The sequence below is a fragment of the Phaethon aethereus genome, assembly GCF_964289735.1.
Source record: "Phaethon aethereus genome assembly, chromosome: 9".
NCBI lineage: Eukaryota > Metazoa > Chordata > Aves > Phaethontiformes > Phaethontidae > Phaethon > Phaethon aethereus.
In genome coordinates this window covers 1198063-1218223 of record NC_138585.1, presented here as the reverse complement: position 1 = coordinate 1218223, position 20161 = coordinate 1198063, and the positions used below count along the sequence as shown (strand labels likewise).

The following is a 20161-nucleotide window of genomic DNA, read 5'->3' as shown; positions in this document are numbered from 1 at the left end:
AGAAAATTTTGAAATATTTTGGGGAAGTGCACTGAGATCCGACCGTAACGCCGAATCGCCTGCACCCCGCTGACCCGCGATGGAGGTGTGACGGAGGAGAAAGGCAAGGCGCGACAGCAGTTGGTCAAGGAGATGCATCACCCTTTGCAGCAAAGGGCTGAAATGGGGCAGGGGGCTAAGTCTGGGGGGGGCGGGGGGTGAACTGCAGGGTCACAGCGGGAGGACAAGGAGGAGGAGGAGGAGGAAGGTGACTGTCTTCAGCCCACCTTTGTGCCGGGGGAAGGCCACGGGGCTGAAGCTGCCCCTCTCAGCAGCCCCTTCCCACTCACGGCCGGCGGCTGCGTTCCCAGGGGGTCGCGGCGCCGCGGCGTGACAAGCAGCACTTAACCTGCCTCCCTGCTCCGTAATAACCTCATACATCACCCAGGAAGAGACCGCGGAGCACGGCTGGAAGGGCTCTGCCACCACATCCAGCGTCATTATCCCAAGGCCCCTCGGCTCGATATGCAAACGGGCTGCGGGTCCCCGGGGTGCCCGGGAGGCGAGCGCCCTGCGCAGCGAACGTCCATTATTCCTGCGCGGCAGCGGCGGCGCGGGCCCAGCCTGACATCTAGTGGCACTGGGCAAAATGGGGTGCTCCAGCCGGTGGCAAACTGGGCTAACTGGGAGCCCTGGGGAGCCCAGCAGCCCCCTCCGCGTCTCAGGTGCCCAGGGGTCTCTTCCCGCCCTTCCAGACGGTTCAGCAGCGACCTCCCGTCCCCGGGCAGCTCGCAGCCACGCTCGCCATCTCGGTCCGTGTCCAGCCTCTTCTTCCCCTCCCCGCTGCCCGGCCTGACGCGGTGCTTCGCCCCGTTCCCAGCAGCCAGCCCCCTTGTCTCAGACCTACAAGGGCCTGACACGCTGGGCTCCCGGGGTCCCCAGCATCTCCCCGGCCCGCTCTGGGATCCCTGCCCCTCACCTCCACTTTCCCCCCACCGTGCAGCACCAGAGGGAGATGCTCCTCCAGCAACAGGACGTCTGCTGCCTGCTCAGACAGGGGCAGGGGGGGGTCTTGCTGCACGTGGCATGGATGCAAACCTCATCCCCCCTCCCCAGCCACCACCGAGCAGCAACACAGCAAGCGGGGACTCGGCCGGGTCGTGACAGAGCGAGTCACCCACAGCCAGCACCAAAAGCTGGAGTCCCCGGGGATGGGAGGTCCCACCGCTCCACCAGACTGGCCAAAAGCTCTGGCTTTGGGATGGCTTTTCCCTGGAGAGGAGCAGCGGGATGGAGGGGAGTGGATGGGGCCAGCCTGGAGTAAGGAGGTGACAGGGGAGACGGAGGCAATCAGGGCCGGAGGGGGTGGGTTTGCCTGGAAGAGGCTCAGCTCCACACCAGCTCTGCCAGGACAGAATAACTCACACACAGACCCCGAGAATAAGCAGGAGAGGCTGAGCTGAACGACTCGGTTGCTTTATTGACGGCCTCTGGCATCCCAGTCAACGGGCTGCCTCACTCGGCGATGCTGCGGAAGGACTGGACGGCGGGGCTCGCCGCTCCCCACTCCACGGGTTTGCGGTACTCCCCCTTGGGCAGCAGGTACTGCCTGCCCCGGTAGTTGGGATGCTCGTAGAAAACCCAGACGCCCTCCAGCACTCTGCAGGCATGGACCTCACGCATGTGCCACTCCTCCATGACGGAAGGGCAATCTTCGGTGGCTTCGAACATCTGCCCGCCAAAATCTCCCTTCTCAAACACCTGGATGTGGCCCCGGCCTCCACTTGGCTAGAAAAAGGGGAGAGAAAATGGCAGAGCACCGGAGGGAGGCACCAATCCGTCCCCGGCTCCGACAGTCGCCAGCGGCCGGGAGCAGCGCTGAGGCATGGTCAGACCCAGGTGAGGTACAAACCACCCCCCCAGCACACCAGGACAGGGCTGAACAGCTCACGTCAGCCCCCAAAAGCGCAGCGGGGAGGCACTGGGGTAACTCTTGACCAAGCATCACGTTGCAAAGAGGGCATAAAAGCAGCGAGCCGGAGCAGAGCACTTTCAGCTCAAAGCCCCACCACAGCCCCAGTTTTGCAGGGAGGGATGGGGCCAAGTCAGCTCCATCCCAGGCAGCCTGCCCGTCCCGCTGCCGGCTTGGACCCTTCAGCCACCCCTCGCGAGCAGCAGAAGGAGAGACGGACCCCCTCCACTCCCCGCTCCTCCGGGCAACAAAGAGTTTAATGAGCTGGTGACCCCAGCTGGGTTGTATTACAGGCGAACGCAGCGCAGGTATTTTCCACTGTGATTTGAAGCGCTGCATTGCCTGAAGGCACTGCGGCAGTTTTAATCTGCAGCTGCCTGGACACCGTCTTCCCCCGCCTCCCCGAGCCCGCTCTCGCCGCCAGCCCCAGCCGAGCTCTGCGGGGTCCTCTTGGATCCGTCCGCTGCCACCGCGGCTTCGCCGGGACGCTCTGACCTAACGCCTGCGAGCGGCGGGTCCTCCTGCAACCTCCCCAGGCGCAGGAGGGGAAGCCAGGCACCAGGTGGACCTGCAGGATAAGGCCTCTGCATTTCATCCTGATGGACGAAGCCGCGTTGCTCTTACATCTCCCACGTGTTTTGGCTCCATCCCTTATGCCAGATCGCAAGGGTTCCAGCTCTGAACTGGCTGGAAGCTCTCCCCGCCCTAGGAAAGGGATTTAGACCTAGCTCAAACCCAGAATGGGCTCAAAGCGGCGTTACATCTCCAGACATAAAAGGAAAATCCCTTCTCAGCTGTGAGACCAGCTCCATGCAGTGGGAAGCCATGGCTGTGCTACTCCAGTAGGCGATGCACAGATCCCTGCCAACATCTGCCGCACTGCTGGCAAGGAGACAGCAGCAGCGGCACTCAGTGTCTCAAGCCCAAACAGCCACACTCCCATCCCTGTAGGTTTTAAAGGGTGCTTCTCCCCATAGGCTTCCCAAAAGGATCGCTCCCTCTGTTCCTTTCTCCCCCCGGAGCTTCCGCAGGATGTGAGCGCTGCTCGCTCTCACCCGTCAGTTATCCCATCTCCTGTTGGTGGAAGGGTGGGTGCTGCCAGAGGCTGCAGAAGCATCTCCCCAGCATCAGTTAGGAGGGGATGAGCACAGTTGCTGTGCTACAGCGGGGACACACGCATCACCCTGTGCTCTTCTAATACCAGGAGACACTGGTCTGCTCCAAGCATGCCCCAGGACAGCCCCAGGTATCACTCCCACTCCTGGCTTGCTCCAGGTCTGCTCCTGGGGCTGTTCTCCCCGTGTCCACGCTGCCCAGAGGGACTCAGATTCAGCCCCCTGTGTCAGAAGGGAGCCGTGGTTTACTGGAGAGGCAAACAAACTGCTCCTCGTTCTGGGCGCTCTTGGAGAATCCACGTTCCACTGTTACAAGCCTTGTGCCCATCGCCAGAGTCAAATCAGTCAGCTGCAAGGCAGGGGGGAAGGCAAGAGGCAAACCTCGGAGCGACCTGCCCGGACCCTGAAGCCCCTGGGGGAACAAGCAGATACAACTACGCTGCTGCTCCTATGGAAACTCACCCGTGAAACAGGCAAAGGGACCTGCTCTTTCCCCACTGCAGCCATGAGCGGAAGAAACTCGTCTTCTCCACTCACCAAACACCTTGTCGTTCCTGGAGCAGGACTGCGGGAGCAAACCCCCTAGAGCCATCCTCTCCAGGGGAGCTCCCATGGGTCCCCAAGAAGATGGGGGCCACCCAGAAGCATACTGAAACTCTTTTAATGATAAATGTGTAAATTTAAATGTTCCTTGGGAAGAGGTCACACTTACTATCTGGACGGCTTTGCAGGAGCCAAGGCGGTCATTGAGGCCCATCCAGTGGTGGTAGTCAGGATACTCCCCGTGCGTCAGAACGTACATGTTCCCGGAAAAGTTTGGTCTCTCATAGGCCACCCAGGTGCCTCCATCCACCCGGATGGAGTTGCAGCGGCTCAGGTAGGTGTGAAAATCAGGGCAATCGCTGTCACACTCGTAGCAACGGCCTAGGAAATTCTTGTCTTCATAGAAGGTGACCTGAAATACAAGCAGAGGAAGGAAAGTAGGGAGGTTCCTCGTCATTCAACACGTGCACATGCCTGTGTCCATATTCTAGCCGCATCATGGTGTGAAATATCTGAAAACAGAGCCCTCAAGATGTCAAAAAGTCATCAAGCCCAACCACTGAGCAGGCTCAAATGCATCCCAACTAACCCTGGCAGCTGATTTACCAGTCTGGCCCCAACGTCTCCAGCTGGCACCAACTCCTTGCCCTTCCCAGGACCTACTTCTGTCCCAGTCCAACCCAAAGCTCCCTTGGTGAAGTCCCTGTTCTCTTTGCAGCAAAACACCATCAAAACATTTCCCTCCCACCTCCTCTAGATCAGTAGTTACTAAATTATGGCCAAGGAAGCCATAAGTAGTCAACAGACTGTGCTAAGCAGAGTTTCATTTATATTAGCTTACCAAGTATCTGCAGTTAGATCTTTACTGATAAGGGGGCGGTGAGGTCTCTTTCCTCCTGGGTCGTGTCTTCTAGCCCTGCAATCATTCTCCTTGTTCCCACTCTGATGGTCCACAGTTTGCTTTCTCAAAAGTCAATGCCAAAACCTGGTCATCATGCGAGCTTTACCAGTGCCAAGGAAAACTAAAGGTGTGCTCCACGTACATGGTGGATAGCACAGTTCTTTGGACATCCAAGGACTGCATTTGCAGTTGGCTGCTTCTGCTTTCGTTGTTTCAAGTCTGCGATATGGCTGACAAATTTCTGACCCATCACCACACTTCTTTCCCAAGGAGCTGCTCTACAGCCAGGCAGCTCACTGCAAAGCACTTTGCTTAGGGACATGTTTTCCCTACTTGATCACAACCTGTTTTGAAATGATCTCGAGGGCTGGTGAGCAAATCCCATTCCCCTTGCCGAGGTATCACCAACCCAGTCAGGCCTGGAGAGGTGACGCACGCTTTCTTCAAAAAGCCCTTCACGGAAACACTGCCAAGCCCTAGACGCAGACGAGTCCTTTGTACAGCCCCACTTTGAGATCCTTCCGGATGACAATTATTCACCAAGAGCTGCTCTTTGCAATAAGGGTTCCTGAACGATCATGTCTATTTTGACTATATCCCTTGCTTGCTTATGATGTTGTGATGCCAGACCATGGCAAAAACTACATGAGTTTGACGTGAATCGGTCTCAGCAGATCCCTTTCAGCTGCACCCAGTCACCAGCCCGTCTTCCACCGTAACAGGAGTTTGGTTACGTTATTCCAGCGTCTTGCAGAGCCTCACACTGAATCAACTGACATGCAAGTTGGTTGATCCAATGCTGTGCATACTCAAGACAACATTTCACCTTTTCCAGCCTTCCAGAATGGCATTGGCCCCATACATGCTGCCGGGTTATCCGGTAGCATCTGAGATTGCCTCATCAGCCAATCCCCTCAAGACGCTCTGGAGAGAATTTTTCTGGCCACAATGATTTAAACATCTAATATGCAGTACTCTGTAATCCTTTTTTCCCATAGTTCTTCCATAGCTTGGGTATTAAGATACACAGTCACCTTTTGCTCCTAGCTGGCTGGGCTTTACCTATGGTGCTTTGGCTACTGGTATTGATCTAACATCACTGCTGTTAAAAATACAGTTCATTGTCACAGTTTCAACCCAGGAGATAGACCCAAATCTAGGACAACCCGCTCAGCTGGTTTTTTTTTTTCATTCACTGTGTGTTAAAACATAAGTTAGCCACAGTTTTCCTAGCGCCGGTCAGTGTGTCCCACCAGCCTGACCCAGGTATCTGGGGAGCCAGACTAATCATGCCAGAGGATCTATGTCCTTGGTCTTGGGGCCTGTTAGTAGACCTTTATCAGGATAATGTTATTTCCCTCACATTTTCCTCTTACTTTCAAGAAACCGATCTCCCATTACGAAGCATGCGGCGCATACAAAGCAACCTGTCCCCACGTCTCTGCCTCCTGAGCAAGCTCTTCCCACCTTCAGTTCAATGGAGAGTTGGGAGATCACTACCACCTTTCCAGCAAGTGAATAAAGGTTGTAAAAGGTGTGCGCTAAAACATCCAGTTCCTGTTTTCCCACACTGCTACTATGGGCTAGTTAACCATCCTGGTCAGCCCTTGCCAGCCACAACCCTGCTGGTGTTTTACTGATCCTGCTTCTGCATCTCTGTCCCGAGAGGTATCACCTGAAAAATCTGCCAGCAGGAGCCCAGAGGCAATACTGAAAGCCCTGCTCACTGCAGTCTGGCAGTCACTCACCACCACTAATCCTCTTCTTGAAGCCAGTGCTCAAGGAAGCCACAGCACTCCTTGTATTACCCTCCGCAGAGCGGGACACAGGGATGCATCTCGTCACGGCTCAGCCATTACCCTCCACGGGGACAGCTGATGAGCTCTCACCCTCTTCAACCTCATGCCAGGAGCTCTGCAGCCCCTTCTGATCTGCAGTCCCACTCCTGTCCACATGGTGAGCATCCACCACGGCCGATGGCCAACGCCTGTAAGACCACGGGTCTGGTCTGGGTGCGGGCAACACCCTGCGCGGGCAGAGGGGATGCCTCCTCCTGCCCCACAGCAGAGCGGCTGGCAGTGGGAACACCACCTCTGGCTCCACAGGAGCTGCTTTGATTTTGTGGCTGGCACCCAGCAGAACCAGCTCCTCTTGCCAGGCCCTATCACGGCAGCTGTGCGTGAAGTTGCTTAAATGGGCCTTTTAATTTTCCAACAGCAAAGAAAAGCTCATTTGATGTTCCTTCCCCACCCAAACTAACACAACTCAACTTTGATTTGGCAAAGCTACCTGGTGCTCCCTAGGAGGGTATTTTCCCTGTACTTAGAAAGCCACAAAGCCAAAGAAATCTGAGAGCACATTAAGGGTATGGCCATTCCCACAGAACAGCAAAGAACCAAAAGTGTCGTTCATTGTTTTATTCTCAGACCATTTTTAGGACAGCTTAAGGAAAGGGCTCCTGCCCACCCGTTCTCCACCACAGCTCTTTGCACACACCCTCAATTCATTTCAGACCTTCACACTCAGCGCTTCCCAGTTTTCCTCCAATGATTCGGGCACAAACAGAGCAGATTGACGCTTTTCACCCGCAGTATAATGACAGGTGAATTACAGATTTCAATTCCAGATTCGTCGCTTCGTTTCAGTCGCATCTTACTCCCGACGCAAATCGCCTTCCTTCAGTAAAGCCATCAAGTTGCTCCGCTTACGGCACTAACCCGTTAACTGCTCACTGCCCAAACTTTGCTTTTTGGGGACTTACCTGGCAGATAACAGATTTGCTATAGCAGATCTGCCTTACAGGACTGTAAAACTTTTACTCCCTTGGCCACCTCATAGCAGTTATCATATTTCTTCCCAACAGCAGCTCTGTTAGAAGGAAACTCATGAACAATAACTGTAAGCAATAGCCAGTAGTGCCCACTGCTTTCTAAGAAAGCAGCATGGGGGGCAGCGACCACTTTCTAGGGCAGATCGCTTGCTTAGGCTGTGGGAAATAGTGTTTCATTCTCTCCTTTGCCCTTTCTCTTCTCCGTGGAATGTGCTAAGCAAGAGCATGGCACAGAGAAAAGATGAGATACGCACTCTTTCACTGACTTAACTCCTCTTGGACATTTTGCTGCACCACAGCAGCACATAATCAACAAATTCCCTGTAGGCCACTCGTAGGGGACACTGCTTTCAGCAGGAGTAAAGACAGTAAGTATTTAAGTCTCTTTAAGCAGACAGGAGACTTGAGCATCAGTTACATTTCCCCAGCACCTTCTTTATGCACGGGTACATAGGGACTGTACCATGGCAACCTGACAGCCCCCAGGTCAGAAGCAAGCAGCACACCATCCTCAGTTCCTAAAGACGGCTCAGAAAGAGCCCAAAATCACTTTGAGCCAAGATGACAGACAAAAGGAGCAGGGAAGCAGAGGCTGAATCCAGATCTTCCGTAGCATCGGCCAGTGCCTACAAAACCAGTTCTGGGCTCTCTGCCCTCTTGGGTCTTACCGTCTCCACAGGTTAAGGGGAACGTAACCCAAAAGTAAAACTCATACAATGGAAAGATGTGCATCTGTCCACAGCCTCTTTACAGTTGTTTAACATTTCACAGGAGAAACTGGCCACTAGCCCAAAGTTCTCTCCCTCCTTTCCCAGCTGTTTACCCCTGCCCAGTGCCAACCCTGCGCCAAGGTCTGTGTGACCAACCAGCTCAGTTCTGCTAACTTCAAGACCGAAGATCACAGCGTTAGAGCTGGATCCCCATCTGACACACGTCACTCTAGCTGCAGCTGAGCTTTCTGATCTACCTCCTTCCCCAGTCTAAATTCATCTCTGCCGATTCCACCAAATCACAAAGGGCGGTTCACATCCCTCGGGGAACGTTATTGCATTCGGTGCTATGGTCATCATTCAGGCATCTTTCTGTCGCAGCACACCCTTTGCTCCATCACGCAAGGGGGATGTGGCGGCAGCCGCCGGTGTTGGGACTCGGGTCCTCCCAAGGAAGCCTTCTGTGAGATTCTGCTCTGCAAATGCAGCTCGCCACGTTGGCTGCTGGCACAGCAGCCTCTGCCGTCAATTTACAAGGCATCAGGTCCTGGTGCGTTTTAAAATATCCCCTCACGTCGCTGTGTTCGGCTCCATCCTCTCACAGACCCACACCTAGAGGAAACAGTCAAGATCTGGGGAAAGACTAGGGAGGGCTCAGCTTCAGCCTCCCTTCATTTGAGGACGGATTTCAAGCATCTCCTCTTGCCAACAGACTGACAGAGGGGGAAGCTATCAGCAGAACTAAGAAACCAATGTTTCTCCACAACTTATCCCTGATAAATTCCATACTCCTAGCCACAGTCATGAATAGGCTGCAAATAAACTTACCTTGGTTCCAGCTCTGGACATTTTCCGTTCCAGCCAAGCTCCCCGGTGCTGGAGGAATGTCAGGAGCTGTTACAAACAGCCAGGATCCGAGGCGCCCTTTTTATAATGGGCTTGTTTTAAACCAGACAGCTGCTTTGTCATGAGAATAGGATCCAAATATTGAGTCAGTGATTCCGAGGCTATAGCCGGTTCACAGAAAAGCAAACAGGATTATGGAATAAAGGAAGGCTTCGCCATGCTCCCTTTGTTACCATTTGCTGAGTCAGAACACCAAAACTCTGCCAAATGCACTCAAAACACACAGACCCCTGCCAAGTCCTGGAGGACAGGGGGCAATTTGGCTGCTCTCTCCCTTTCAAGCACGTTAAACAAGAAGGCCTCCTCATCAGCTCTAAATTGCCCATCCCCATTTGTAAGGAAGAGACCCAATATTTATCAGAGAATGTGCCCACGCAGCGAAGGATGCAGCTAGGAAACGGTCAACGCGTGCTCAGGGCAGGCACCACGGGCTTGCAAAGAACAGCCTCTGCGTGGAGGCTCTGCTTCAAAAGCTCCCAATGGAAATATCTGTGCAGCAAAAAGGCTGCATATTTTTATAGCACACCCTCAGCTTGAGCTACGTTGCTCCAAATGCTGCCTGACATAGAGGAAAAGAGGTATGTCTGGCCACACACCCCCGAAGTAAGTGATTTCACATTGCAAGTAGTAAAGAATGGTGCTCAAATTTCTGACAAAATCTGCCAGTGTCACAAATTCAACTCAAAACTCTTACACCACTGTCTGAGGTTTGAGCAAAAGACTTTCTTTTAGCCACACTCTGGCCCACTGAGCAGGGAGAGCGAGGATTGCTGGCTTATGTACACTCACACCCCCCCGCCGCCAGCGCATTATGAAAAAACACCTCTGCAGCTATTCACTGTACCAGCCCAAAGGCTTAGTGAAACAAAGGGAAACGAATTTGGCACAGCAGCGCCTGAAACACACAGACCCTATTTCAAATCCGTCAGGACAAGCAGTCTCGCAGCAGCAGCTCTGCGTGCCACCTCATGTACGCTGCCACAGCTCTGCTAAATGCAGTCAGTTACGACAGCCTGAGACAGACACGCTCAGCAGCACCTCGTCCTCTTCCCATTTTAGGTGTCCCAGCGCTGTCGCTTACAGCTCTTACTGCTAGAAAGCTGTGAGGCCACTTAGATTTTACTTTTTTTTTTTTTTTAATTCAAATGCTTTCTTAGGAAGATCAGAGTTCAACCACAATCCAGGTCCTACCACAAGGCAACTCAGTAGGTTCACCAGGACATCTCAAAGCTCCGCTGGGGTCACTTTGCACATCCCTCCTTTAAAAGTCAGTTAAATATAATAAACTCACCTTGTACTGCATTACCTGCCTCCCCAGGAGCCAAGAGGGACCTTCAGAAAAATTCTAGCATTACAACAGCTGTGTACACCCCAGCACTAAAGGCCCCTGCCTTCCTCTCACTCTCAGGTTGGGTAGCTCTCCAGAAGGCACATACAGCTCCCGCCATCGGTCATCCATAAGCCTTTGCTTATTTTGCCTAGCTTAGTTAGGTGCTCAGCTATGAGCACACGTCCCCAGCACAGGTTCCACTGGCACATGAGAACACTACGCATTAAAGTCGAAACACTTTACAAGAAATATTTAAGGTAGGAAAGAGTGTTTAAATGGATTAAAACGCTGTGCTAGGGCAGCCTTCAAAACCTTCAACTTCACAGCTTTTTTCTCTCAGTTGACTGGCTCACATTTTCATTAAGCAGCAAAGATGTGTCCCTCTAACACCCACTGCACAGGTAAAACCCTTTCCCTAGGACATATGCCAGGCTTATCTGAGAACTCTCTTTTATTGACATTTGTCAAAACAATGCAAACGTGTAAGAAACTTAATTCCATAAAATCACATTGCTTAAGTGCCATCTTCATATAAAAAAATCCATTGAATTTCATTCATTTAAAAACAAACAAACAAACATTTCTTCTTCACATTTATAAAAACAGTGCAGCCGGCTCGTACCATAAAGGCGCACGCGATGGCCAGGGTCCTGCACCCAGCTCTGCACCAGGAAGGGCTCCTTTGCTGGGTACTCGCACACCATGGACGCTAACCAGGATGACAGCCTCCCCACTAAAGGATCTACAACAAGGCATACTTGTTCATCACTCTCTAGCAACACACATTTCCTCCGTTATCAACAGAATAGTTACAGCACGTTGCTGGGAAAGCGGCAGTGACTAGAAATCCTAAAGCAGACAGACAGTCCAATCCGAGGCTGGGCACCAGACCTACGACAAGCGCGTTCAGTCAGGATGGCCGGAAAGTCTTAATGAGAACTGTTTTCAGTGTATCGCTGCCTGTTCCCAGAACTCTGTAACAAAATAAGAGAAGCAAATTTTACTCCGAACACTAGCAAAGAAAAAGCAACTCAAAGACTAAAGAAAAAGAAAACAAACAAACAACTTTCTAATGGTTTGAAACACGCAACAGCAGAAAAGCATGATAAGAGCTTGTCTCCAGCTCCTAAACCACTTCTGCTTGGGAAGAGAAAGACACTACAAAGTAAGAATTATTTGAAGTCTCATTCGATTCTCTTAAGCAAAAAATGAGACAGGTAAGTACAGACATTAATACACAGGGCCTCTTTGAAAGAGCAGCTATTATTCAAATAAGTTTTTACATCAGGTTATGTACAATATCCCTATCTGCCTCCACAGACAAGACACAGATGTACCTGACAAATCAAACAGAACACCTGCAGAGAACAAGGGAGGTGCTGAGTACACAGGGAACAGATTCAAATTGAAAAGAGGTTTTGACTGCAAAATAAAAACTAAAACCAAATGCAGGGCTCTTGGGAGGTTGTCCACTGAACAGCCTCCTACTTCTTCCACCCCTGCCTAGGCTGTGCATACAAACATGGAACAACTCTTCTAGATAGAGAAGAATCAAGAGAAACATGCCCTCTACTCACCCTTCCTTTCCTTTTGCTGCACAGGAACATGCTGCTATCCTGCTGCCTGCTTGGAGCCTACTGCAGGAGGAACAAGGCTGTCCAGCTGCTGACGGTTCCCTGTCTGAACCAGCCATTCATAGAATTTGTTTTCCACCAGCACCTGGAACTGTTTCCTCTGATCCCTGAAACCAAGAGCAGATCAGCAGGCAAGTATGTAAAGGTCACATTTATTTATACTATTATACATCTAAACCTCACCTTCACTACTAAAACAAGACTCCATATATATCAGCTAAGAGCTGGGCTTGGTTCCTGAACTGTCTGTGCCAGGAAGAGGTTTTTACCAAGTGGTTATGACTATAATGAATCCCAAAGGCAGAACTTGATGGAGTTAGAGGAGTGATACAAATTTCCCCATCCCACTAGCACAGCAACCCTGTTCCACAGGGCTGCCTCCGCTTTATGCTTAGAGTACACATTAAAAACTGTCTGAAAAGGGAGAAAAAGAAGATTAGTAACCAGCGTTCAAGCACTAAAGACACAAAATTCTGTTCTGACAGCATCTGAGAGCGAATGGAGATGAGGAAAAAAATGCACCTATAAACAACACTCCTCAAATACCTCCCATCAGTGCTAAATAACTTTTGGGGTGTGTTTGGTAAGACCAGCAATAACAGGGTATACCACTTAGCTCAGGCTCTCTGCCTCTGGCACTGGTCAGATGCCCAAGAGCAGCACAGGCTCACGGCAGTATTTCTCCAGAACAGCATCCCAGCCACCTGGGATCAGCTCAGCTCCAGAATATCTTAAGCCAAAGGTGGCATGGGTGTTGAGTAGCTCCTGCTGGACTTTTTTTTTCCTATGGGCTTATGCAATTCCTTTCTGAACCCATGTAAAACATGAACATTTTCAATATCCTGTGGAGATTTTATGTAGTTTTGCTTTGAACCTGTTCCTAATTTGATGTGCAGATCCCATCCTATACTGGGAAAAGCAGCAAACCAGCCCTATTCATTTTTGTGGCACTCAGTTTGAGAGAGACTCGGTGTACCCAGATCCTTTGTCAAGTTAAAGACTCTTCTTTGTACTATCGCTTCCACTTGAGACATTCCCCAGAAAGCAGGGTTCTAGGACAGAAACTAACCTACAATCCTCCCCAGTGAATGTGAACACAAAGGCAGTCACTTCTTTCTTCTCTTCGGGTTTTATCTTCTCCAAGTGCTTTTTATATACCTTGATCTGCTACTGACCCTGAAAGACTTTCTGTCTGATATGCTCAAAAAATGAATAAACAGGATTTTACGCTTTTGCAAGTTGCTCCTCAAGCTGTCTTACTGGTCGTGTCTTACGGAGGTTTTACTTTCAGCCTGGCAGGATTTACATTCTTTTTTTGCCCCACTTTCCTCATTCAGACAACTTCAACTTCTTGAAAGATGTCTTCTTATTTCTAACATTGTCTTTCACCTCCCCGTTCAAGCGTGGCAGCTTTTTGCTTTCTATAAGTCTGATATCCTGTTTGCTCTAAGCTTCCTAGTTGTCTCCCTAGTTGTTTCCCTCCCTGCAGGAGGCAGAGACGTTTTACACTGTCAGCTGCCCAGCTTCTTTTCAGCAAGCTTCTAAACTTGGCACAGTTTTCCCCCATTTAAGGAAATAAGCCACTCTGGTAGTGAGCTCTTGCCTACTGTGACTGCTGTAGAGGATGTTAAATCTAAGCACATCATCTGTATTACCTCACGTTTCTTTAACAATGGGATTTTGACAGGCCAATCACCTTCACAAAACCCTGGGGTGAGAAGCAGCAGCCCTGGGAGGACAAGGGCTGGAGGGGGAAGAAGTACCTTAGATGAGGCTGATAGACAGAATGAAGGACTTGAGCTCAAGGGCTGAAGTTACAACTTTCCTCTCTGCTGCCCTTGAAGACTCAGGGCTGAGAGTTTTGACTGTTTTTGCACCCCTGTCACCACTACTTGGTCACTACTGCTCAGGCACCCTCCACCTGTAGCAAAATCCTGACTCAGAATCCTTTCTCTCTCCCATTCTAGAGCTCCTTCAAACTGCACGCTCTTCCACATTCGGGACAGAGGCAGCGGGGTTTCAGAAAGGAACAAGGGAAGCGGAGGGAGCTCTGCCAAAACAAAGAACGATCACATGGACCAGAACTCCTCAGCTTGGTATGATGGGAAGTGCAGACAGTTTGACCCAAGAGGAGGTTTTCAAATTCTGTGTTCCCCACAGGATAAACCCCTTCAAGATCACTGCTTGTCAGTACCCAGTTACATGCCCGTTACAAGTCATCAACTGAGCACAGAAGAGAAAGAAAATCTATGCAGCTCAAGTGCAGCTTAGGGAACAAAAGTTGTTCTCATCTCTTCAAGCCTTTACAATTGAATATCTGGGTTGCTATCCCCATTGTGTATCTGCAAAGGAAGCCAGGTACTTCAGGTTGCTGCATCAAAACGGTTCACAAAAAGATAAAAGCAGCTAAACTGAAGTCAGCAGAGATTTGTACCCTTGCCTGACCTGGCTGGCTGCAGAAGAAAGCACGCTGGCAAAGCAAGCAAGCTCAATTTTTTCAGAACTCCACAACAGGTGCTGAGAAAAAGAACAGGCACGCATCAGTACATGAGATGGGCTAGGACAGGCCTAGCTGGTACAGTAAAAGCTGGGCAGAAGGTTTGATGCAATCTGATAAAGAGGACTTTAAAAGCTACTGTCCACGAGGTGACCTACTGTAATGGTCCACATGCACATTCTTAGCTCACCTCAACAACAGCTGGGACAGTAATTTAAAGCTTCAATCTCAATGTAAAGGTTGAGCTAAGAGTGACCACCAATCAGCTGCAGGCCAATAATTAGTCGAGCTGTTGTTCAGGGTACGCACCCAGATCTCACCCACGGCAGCATGTGACATTGGAAGCAGAACAGAGAGCAGAGAGACAGTACGCAGCATGAGGTAAGTTGTAAACTCTTACTGCCGGGGTGCATCCCTCACCTCAGCCCTCAACAGCATCTAGGCATGCTTCGCCTTGAGTCTTGCAAGCTAGGAACACACAATCGTGGCAAAGTGCCTCCTTCAGAGTTACGACTGTGAGCATTATTCTTACTGTAATAATACCAAAGACCAGGATCCCAAGACTGCTAATGCTCTAGAAATGGCATGCAAGACACGGCTCATGCAAATCAACTCATTATTAAAGCATTTTTGTTGAACCACATCAAATGAATCTCCTGTTTGTACGTCTGAGCGGAGCTTCAACGCAGCTCACGCGTTCCTGTTCGGATGCAGCACTCACTTGGTCAGGCCTGCCTCCTTCACAGTTTTCTGCCAGATCTGTACCTTCTGCTCTCGCTGATTCAACGCCTTCTGATATGCGTGGGGAAGCCCACCCGGCGTCTCTGTAGTATCCCCTTCCATCTCAAAAGGAATCACGAAAGTGTAGAAGTCCGAGGGCGGCAGGAGGCGGAAGATGCTCGTGTCGCCGCTCTCCTTGCACACCAGCATGGGGCTGTCCCAGTAGTTCGGCAGAGTGGCCAAGCCCACCTGTGCCATGTGGTCTTCAAGCATCGGATAATGGGTGTGGAAAGGGGCAAAGCTGACTGCTTGGTTCCCCGAGAGGATGAGAGGCTGGGTAGGCGTGAGAATGTAAAAGGTACAGGCAGCAGTGGAAGAAAGGGACAAACGATGGCAAACCACAATGACCTTGACGTTGTCACAGCTGTGGACGTGAACAGACGCCTGGACAGGGCCAAGGACAAAAGTGCTATTCCGGCACTTCTCAATGGTCACAGACCTGCAAAAGAACAAGAGAGCAAGGACACAGTGAGCAGGAAAGAACAAAATCAGGAGTTTTTCAGTGCTTAGTCCATCTAACAAGAACTTAGCGTTTGAACAAACTTGCTGAAAAGACATCTAGCCAAGTCCCAGGAGAAGAAAAACTCACCGGAGAGGAGAGAGGAGATAAATGAAGGACTCGTTGCAGCGATGAATTCTTACGTGAGCCCCCACCAGGGTGTCCGAGCTCTTGGCCAGCGTCTGCTTGTACACCTGGCTCATTATCACCATGGGGAACACCTCAGGCACCACACGAGTATTGCAGGCAACCTTTGCTCTCCTGGTTGTTCCTTCAACTGCAAAATAAAGTTAACAAATGCATTTAAAATAAACAAAAAAAAAAAGCACAAAAAGGCTATACGTGATTCCTAACAGAGATACAGACATGATGGTTCACTGTCCACATCACTCAGCCATCCCTCAAGAAAATAACCAGCCCAAAACTTCAAGGATGGTATCATCAAATTCCTTTATGCACCAGTCATACTATCTGCCAACTGGGCAGGTCAGCAGTACATAGCAATCAGAAGCTCCAGAAGTCAGGGCACACTGAAAGATTAAAAAACCTTCAAGATTATCCAGAGGCAGCCAAAGCCTCCCACAAGCTACAGTAAGCCCTAGCCTAGGCATCTCCATTTCCAGAAGTCTACTCCTGAACACAAGACCTAGCTTGGCAGGGAGATCCTTAGGGCAAGTTTTATGTTGAAAGCAGGAACTGTATGTTTTAAGCCAGTGAAATGCTCCCTCTACAGTACAATCCTGGAGGAACATCACTTGTCCTACCTAACACACTGCCTCTCTTACTACTGTGCAGTCAGAGGAAACAAAACATTAACCTGAATTTTTTTCTCTTAAGGTGGAAGGTGCCTTGGCTCCACTGCCATGTCCTCGCAGGTGAGGGAACGTGATTCAAGGCAAGGAAACCTAGCCCAGTTCCCAGCTTTGCTACAAACTCATTGCATTATCTACTTTCTGTGTCCAGCTGTACTTGAATCATGAGGATAGTGATACTGACCTCACTCAGAAGGCCCTTGGAAAATAAAGTCATTGATGTTTGCTCACAAAAGTGCTCCAAGGACTGGAAAAATACACACAGATGTCACACAGCAGCCTCTAGGTCCCCAGACTCACCTCTAAGCTGTCACCTTCCCCATCTCCACTGACAGTAAGGAGGAAAAGGAGGCAAGCCCCCATGCCACAGCCAGATCACTGCTCAGCAAGAGGAGCTGAGACGGGAAAGTTGTTTCTAAAAATAAAGGCAAGGCCTGTAGCTACCTTGCTGTGCCCAGGCAAGTTTCTTCCCAGACTTGAGGCAGGCAGTCATTCCAAAAGGGTTTGTCATCAGGCAAGACCGCAGCCAGCTCTCTAGCTTGGGGAAAGAGAAGGCTTTGGAGACCTTTGAGTAGCCGTTCTGCCCATGACAGGGCTGCCAGAGGGCAAGCTCGTGCAGAGGATGGACTGTTCTGGATTTATTCACGGTCCCTTCAATAAGAAAGCTGAGGGCACAGACAGCTTCGTAGGATACCAAGCTGCTGTGGGTGGAATGGGAGGCGGCAGTGAGCTGCTCCGGCTCCAGCAGCAGTTCCAGCATATCGGAGAGGTGGCTCTGCACGAAGGCACGGTGGTCCTGATCGTTCCAGTTCTTAGCGGGCAGAAAAACACAGAAGAATGAGGTGAGTTCTCACAGAGCTGACAAGATCCACTGACATGATACAATGCATCCTTGTTTACACTCGTTCTAAAAGAGGGAAAGGAAGTCAAACATGGTGCTCTCTCCTGCTGCTCTGCTCTTCCAAAACACAGAAAGGAAACTGGACTCGTCACGAACCTCCCTCAAGAGCAGAAAACCATTTTCTTCTATATCCAAGTACCAGGTACTATTTCATTCTAGAAAGCAGAAACAGACTCTCCTACAACCCTTCCCACACAAATTCAGCCAGCTGCTGCTGGCAATTGAAGGTAGGAAACAAATCAATAATTTGCAAGACAGCCAAGGTCTTGCAACTGCTCTATTGGAAAATCGCTGCATCTGTTCCAGACCTTCAGATATGATTGAGTGCCGCCTTCCGAGGCGCTGCAGGGAAAAAGGAGAGGGTCATTTCTCCACAGGCGAGCAGACCAATAAACCAAACGACCTCTGAAAGAATCATTAATTCAACTTCTAAAGGGCTCCACACCAAAAAAAAAAAGCATACGACTAGAATTATGGCAGACGTTAATAAAGACAGCCTTTGCTGGCCTGCAAACTGCAGAACAAGGAACACAAGGCTGTGATTCACACGTTGGCCTCACCACCCACGAGGGCTGTAGCCAAAAGGGCCAGTAACCAGCAGCTGCAAGCATCTTGTCCACTGGCCGGAGATCCCTGCCCTGTGACAAAGACCCTCTCACACCAGACAAGCCTCGCTACACCACTTCAAAAGGGGGCACGGTTCACATCAGGTGTCGCTAAAGCTGGGGGAATCTCACCCAATCGCACAGCGAAAAGTAACACCAGACAGCCCCAATCCCATCAGGACCAAAACCTCTGGGAGGGGTACAACAGCAGCTAAGATGCACCTCGTTCCTGCCCAGTGCTTTATGTAATGGCTACAGTTAAAAGAAAATATCAGCTTTTAAATAACACTGGATGCTCCACGGCCACTCAGCTCGGAGCCCTGCACCAGTTCCTCTCGTTTCTTTTCTTCATTTGTTCAAACTTTCAGCATAAAATTACCCAGTTCCTATTTTTAATTATTTCTGTGTGTCCCAAGCTACACTTCACTAGCTCATACAGCTCACAGCATCACACTCATGACAGAAATCCACTGAGGTTTGCAGCTGGCCTTTCTAATAACATTGCCAATCTGCAACTCACTCTCAGATACAGAGCTGCCCACAAGCTGCACCCCATCCAACTCACTTCTTTCAAAACACTTGGTAGCATTTTAAAAGGAAGCATTAGCATTTCCACATTGTTGATCCACAGCTGACCAACCAACTCCCCTCTCTGAAATACAACTTGATGCTAGGCACCATCCTAGGATCCTAATATTGTACAGTGGATCACAGGAAAGCAGCCTCCAACATAAGAAAAGCTGCTTTGCTTTTGACTAAGAGAAAAAGCAAAGAGGCAGTTGCTTCTTAAAAGGAGAATTGCCAAGACTCTGAGAGAACTTTCACAGTTGTTCTCAGACTCTAGGAAATTCCCATGGACCACTTCTGCTGGTAAAGCTGCAGAGAACACACCCACTTCATTTACTATTGAGCGAAATATAGCTAATTTGAGTCTAGCTTAAACTTTACCACAAGCAGGGTTACACCCTCCCAGGAACAAACCAGCCACTTTTCAACCCACCTCAAGGCAGGACTGTGCCGTTTCCCATATGGCCACGCAAAGGAGAATCTTACAGCCACAAATACCTTATTCTCACTGGCGGATTTTCCAGTCAGGCTGGGAGACTTGGTCCTGGGGCTAGGCCATTCCTCCCCGATCAGAGATCTTCGCAGAGAAACCTTGTTCATCTGCTGGACGTACAGGAACAGCAGGAACTGCAGAGTGTCTACCGACAGCTAGCCAAGAGGGGAGAAAAAGAGGCGTTAGGACGGGCTGGGCTTTCTCCACGCCCGCCCGGCTCGGGATGGGGCTCCTGCCTTGCTCCGCTCCCGCTCCAGCTCGTCGGCGCTGGCGCAGGCCGCCTGGGCCTCGGCCCACTCGAGGCGACGCGGTGGGTCCCGCCGGAGGAAGCTGTGGAAGAGCTCGAAGTAGAGCCAGGCCAGGCCGCGGCCCAGCTGCAGCTTCCCGCAGGCGATGTGCCGCCAGCAGGGCCACGACAGCCGCGGGAAGCAGCCCTCGGCCGCCCGCGCCCGGGCGTAGGCCGCCATCTTCCGTAGGTAGTGGGGACCGAGGCGGGCGGGCGGCGGGACGGGCAGGATCCCCACCAGGAACGGCTCCGTCTTCACCCACAGCCGCACCGGGGCGGCGGCCGCCGCCGCCGCCGCCGCCGCCGCCGCCGCCTCCATGGCGACCGCCGCCGCCGCCCGCTTCCGGTGCCCGCCGAGGCGCCGCGCAGAGCGGCGGCCGCGCGGACCAACGAGACGACCCTTCCCTCACAGCGTGGAGGACTCCCCCCTGAGCCGGGCAGGCCCGCCCCCTCCCCGAGAAGCCAGTTTCAATTGGCTGGTCCAGCCAAGCGCGGAGGAGGGAATAAATGACTCGCTCTCTGATTGGCTGACTCCGCGTGAAATCGTACTTCCGCGCGGACTGGCGCGGCGATCGGGAAAGGGGTGGTGTGACGGACTAAGCCGTGATTGGATCGACAGGCTTAGGGACCGACGTTCTGGCAGGCGATTGGTCTTCGACATCAAGCCGGTGGTGAAGTGTGCGCAGCCTATAGGCCGGCGGCATGTAGGGCGCGGGGCTGCGTCGCTCTCTCATTGGTCGGCGGCTGTCGCCGGGGTCCGCTTCACATCTAATGGTGGCCGGGCCGGGGCGGGCGGCTGCG

General features: G+C 51.4%; 2 protein-coding genes across 2 annotated transcripts; both read right to left on the bottom strand.

The window, feature by feature from the left end:
* Positions 1–1230: 1230 nt before the first annotated feature.
* Positions 1231–8899, bottom strand: CRYGS (crystallin gamma S; the record flags this gene model as incomplete). Its single annotated transcript, XM_082003695.1, has 3 exons — positions 1231–1767; positions 3779–4021; positions 8879–8899. The coding sequence occupies 3 exons, from the start codon at positions 8897–8899 to the stop codon at positions 1495–1497; spliced, it is 537 nt and encodes a 178-aa protein (XP_081859821.1). The 3' UTR covers positions 1231–1494.
* Positions 8900–11855: 2956 nt separating this feature from the next.
* On the bottom strand, positions 11856–19679 carry TBCCD1 (TBCC domain containing 1; the record flags this gene model as incomplete). Its single annotated transcript, XM_082003432.1, has 6 exons — positions 11856–12027; positions 15139–15636; positions 15787–15973; positions 16953–17319; positions 19080–19229; positions 19311–19679. The coding sequence occupies 6 exons, from the start codon at positions 19677–19679 to the stop codon at positions 11898–11900; spliced, it is 1701 nt and encodes a 566-aa protein (XP_081859558.1). The 3' UTR covers positions 11856–11897.
* Between the last annotated feature and the right edge of the window lie 482 nt (positions 19680–20161).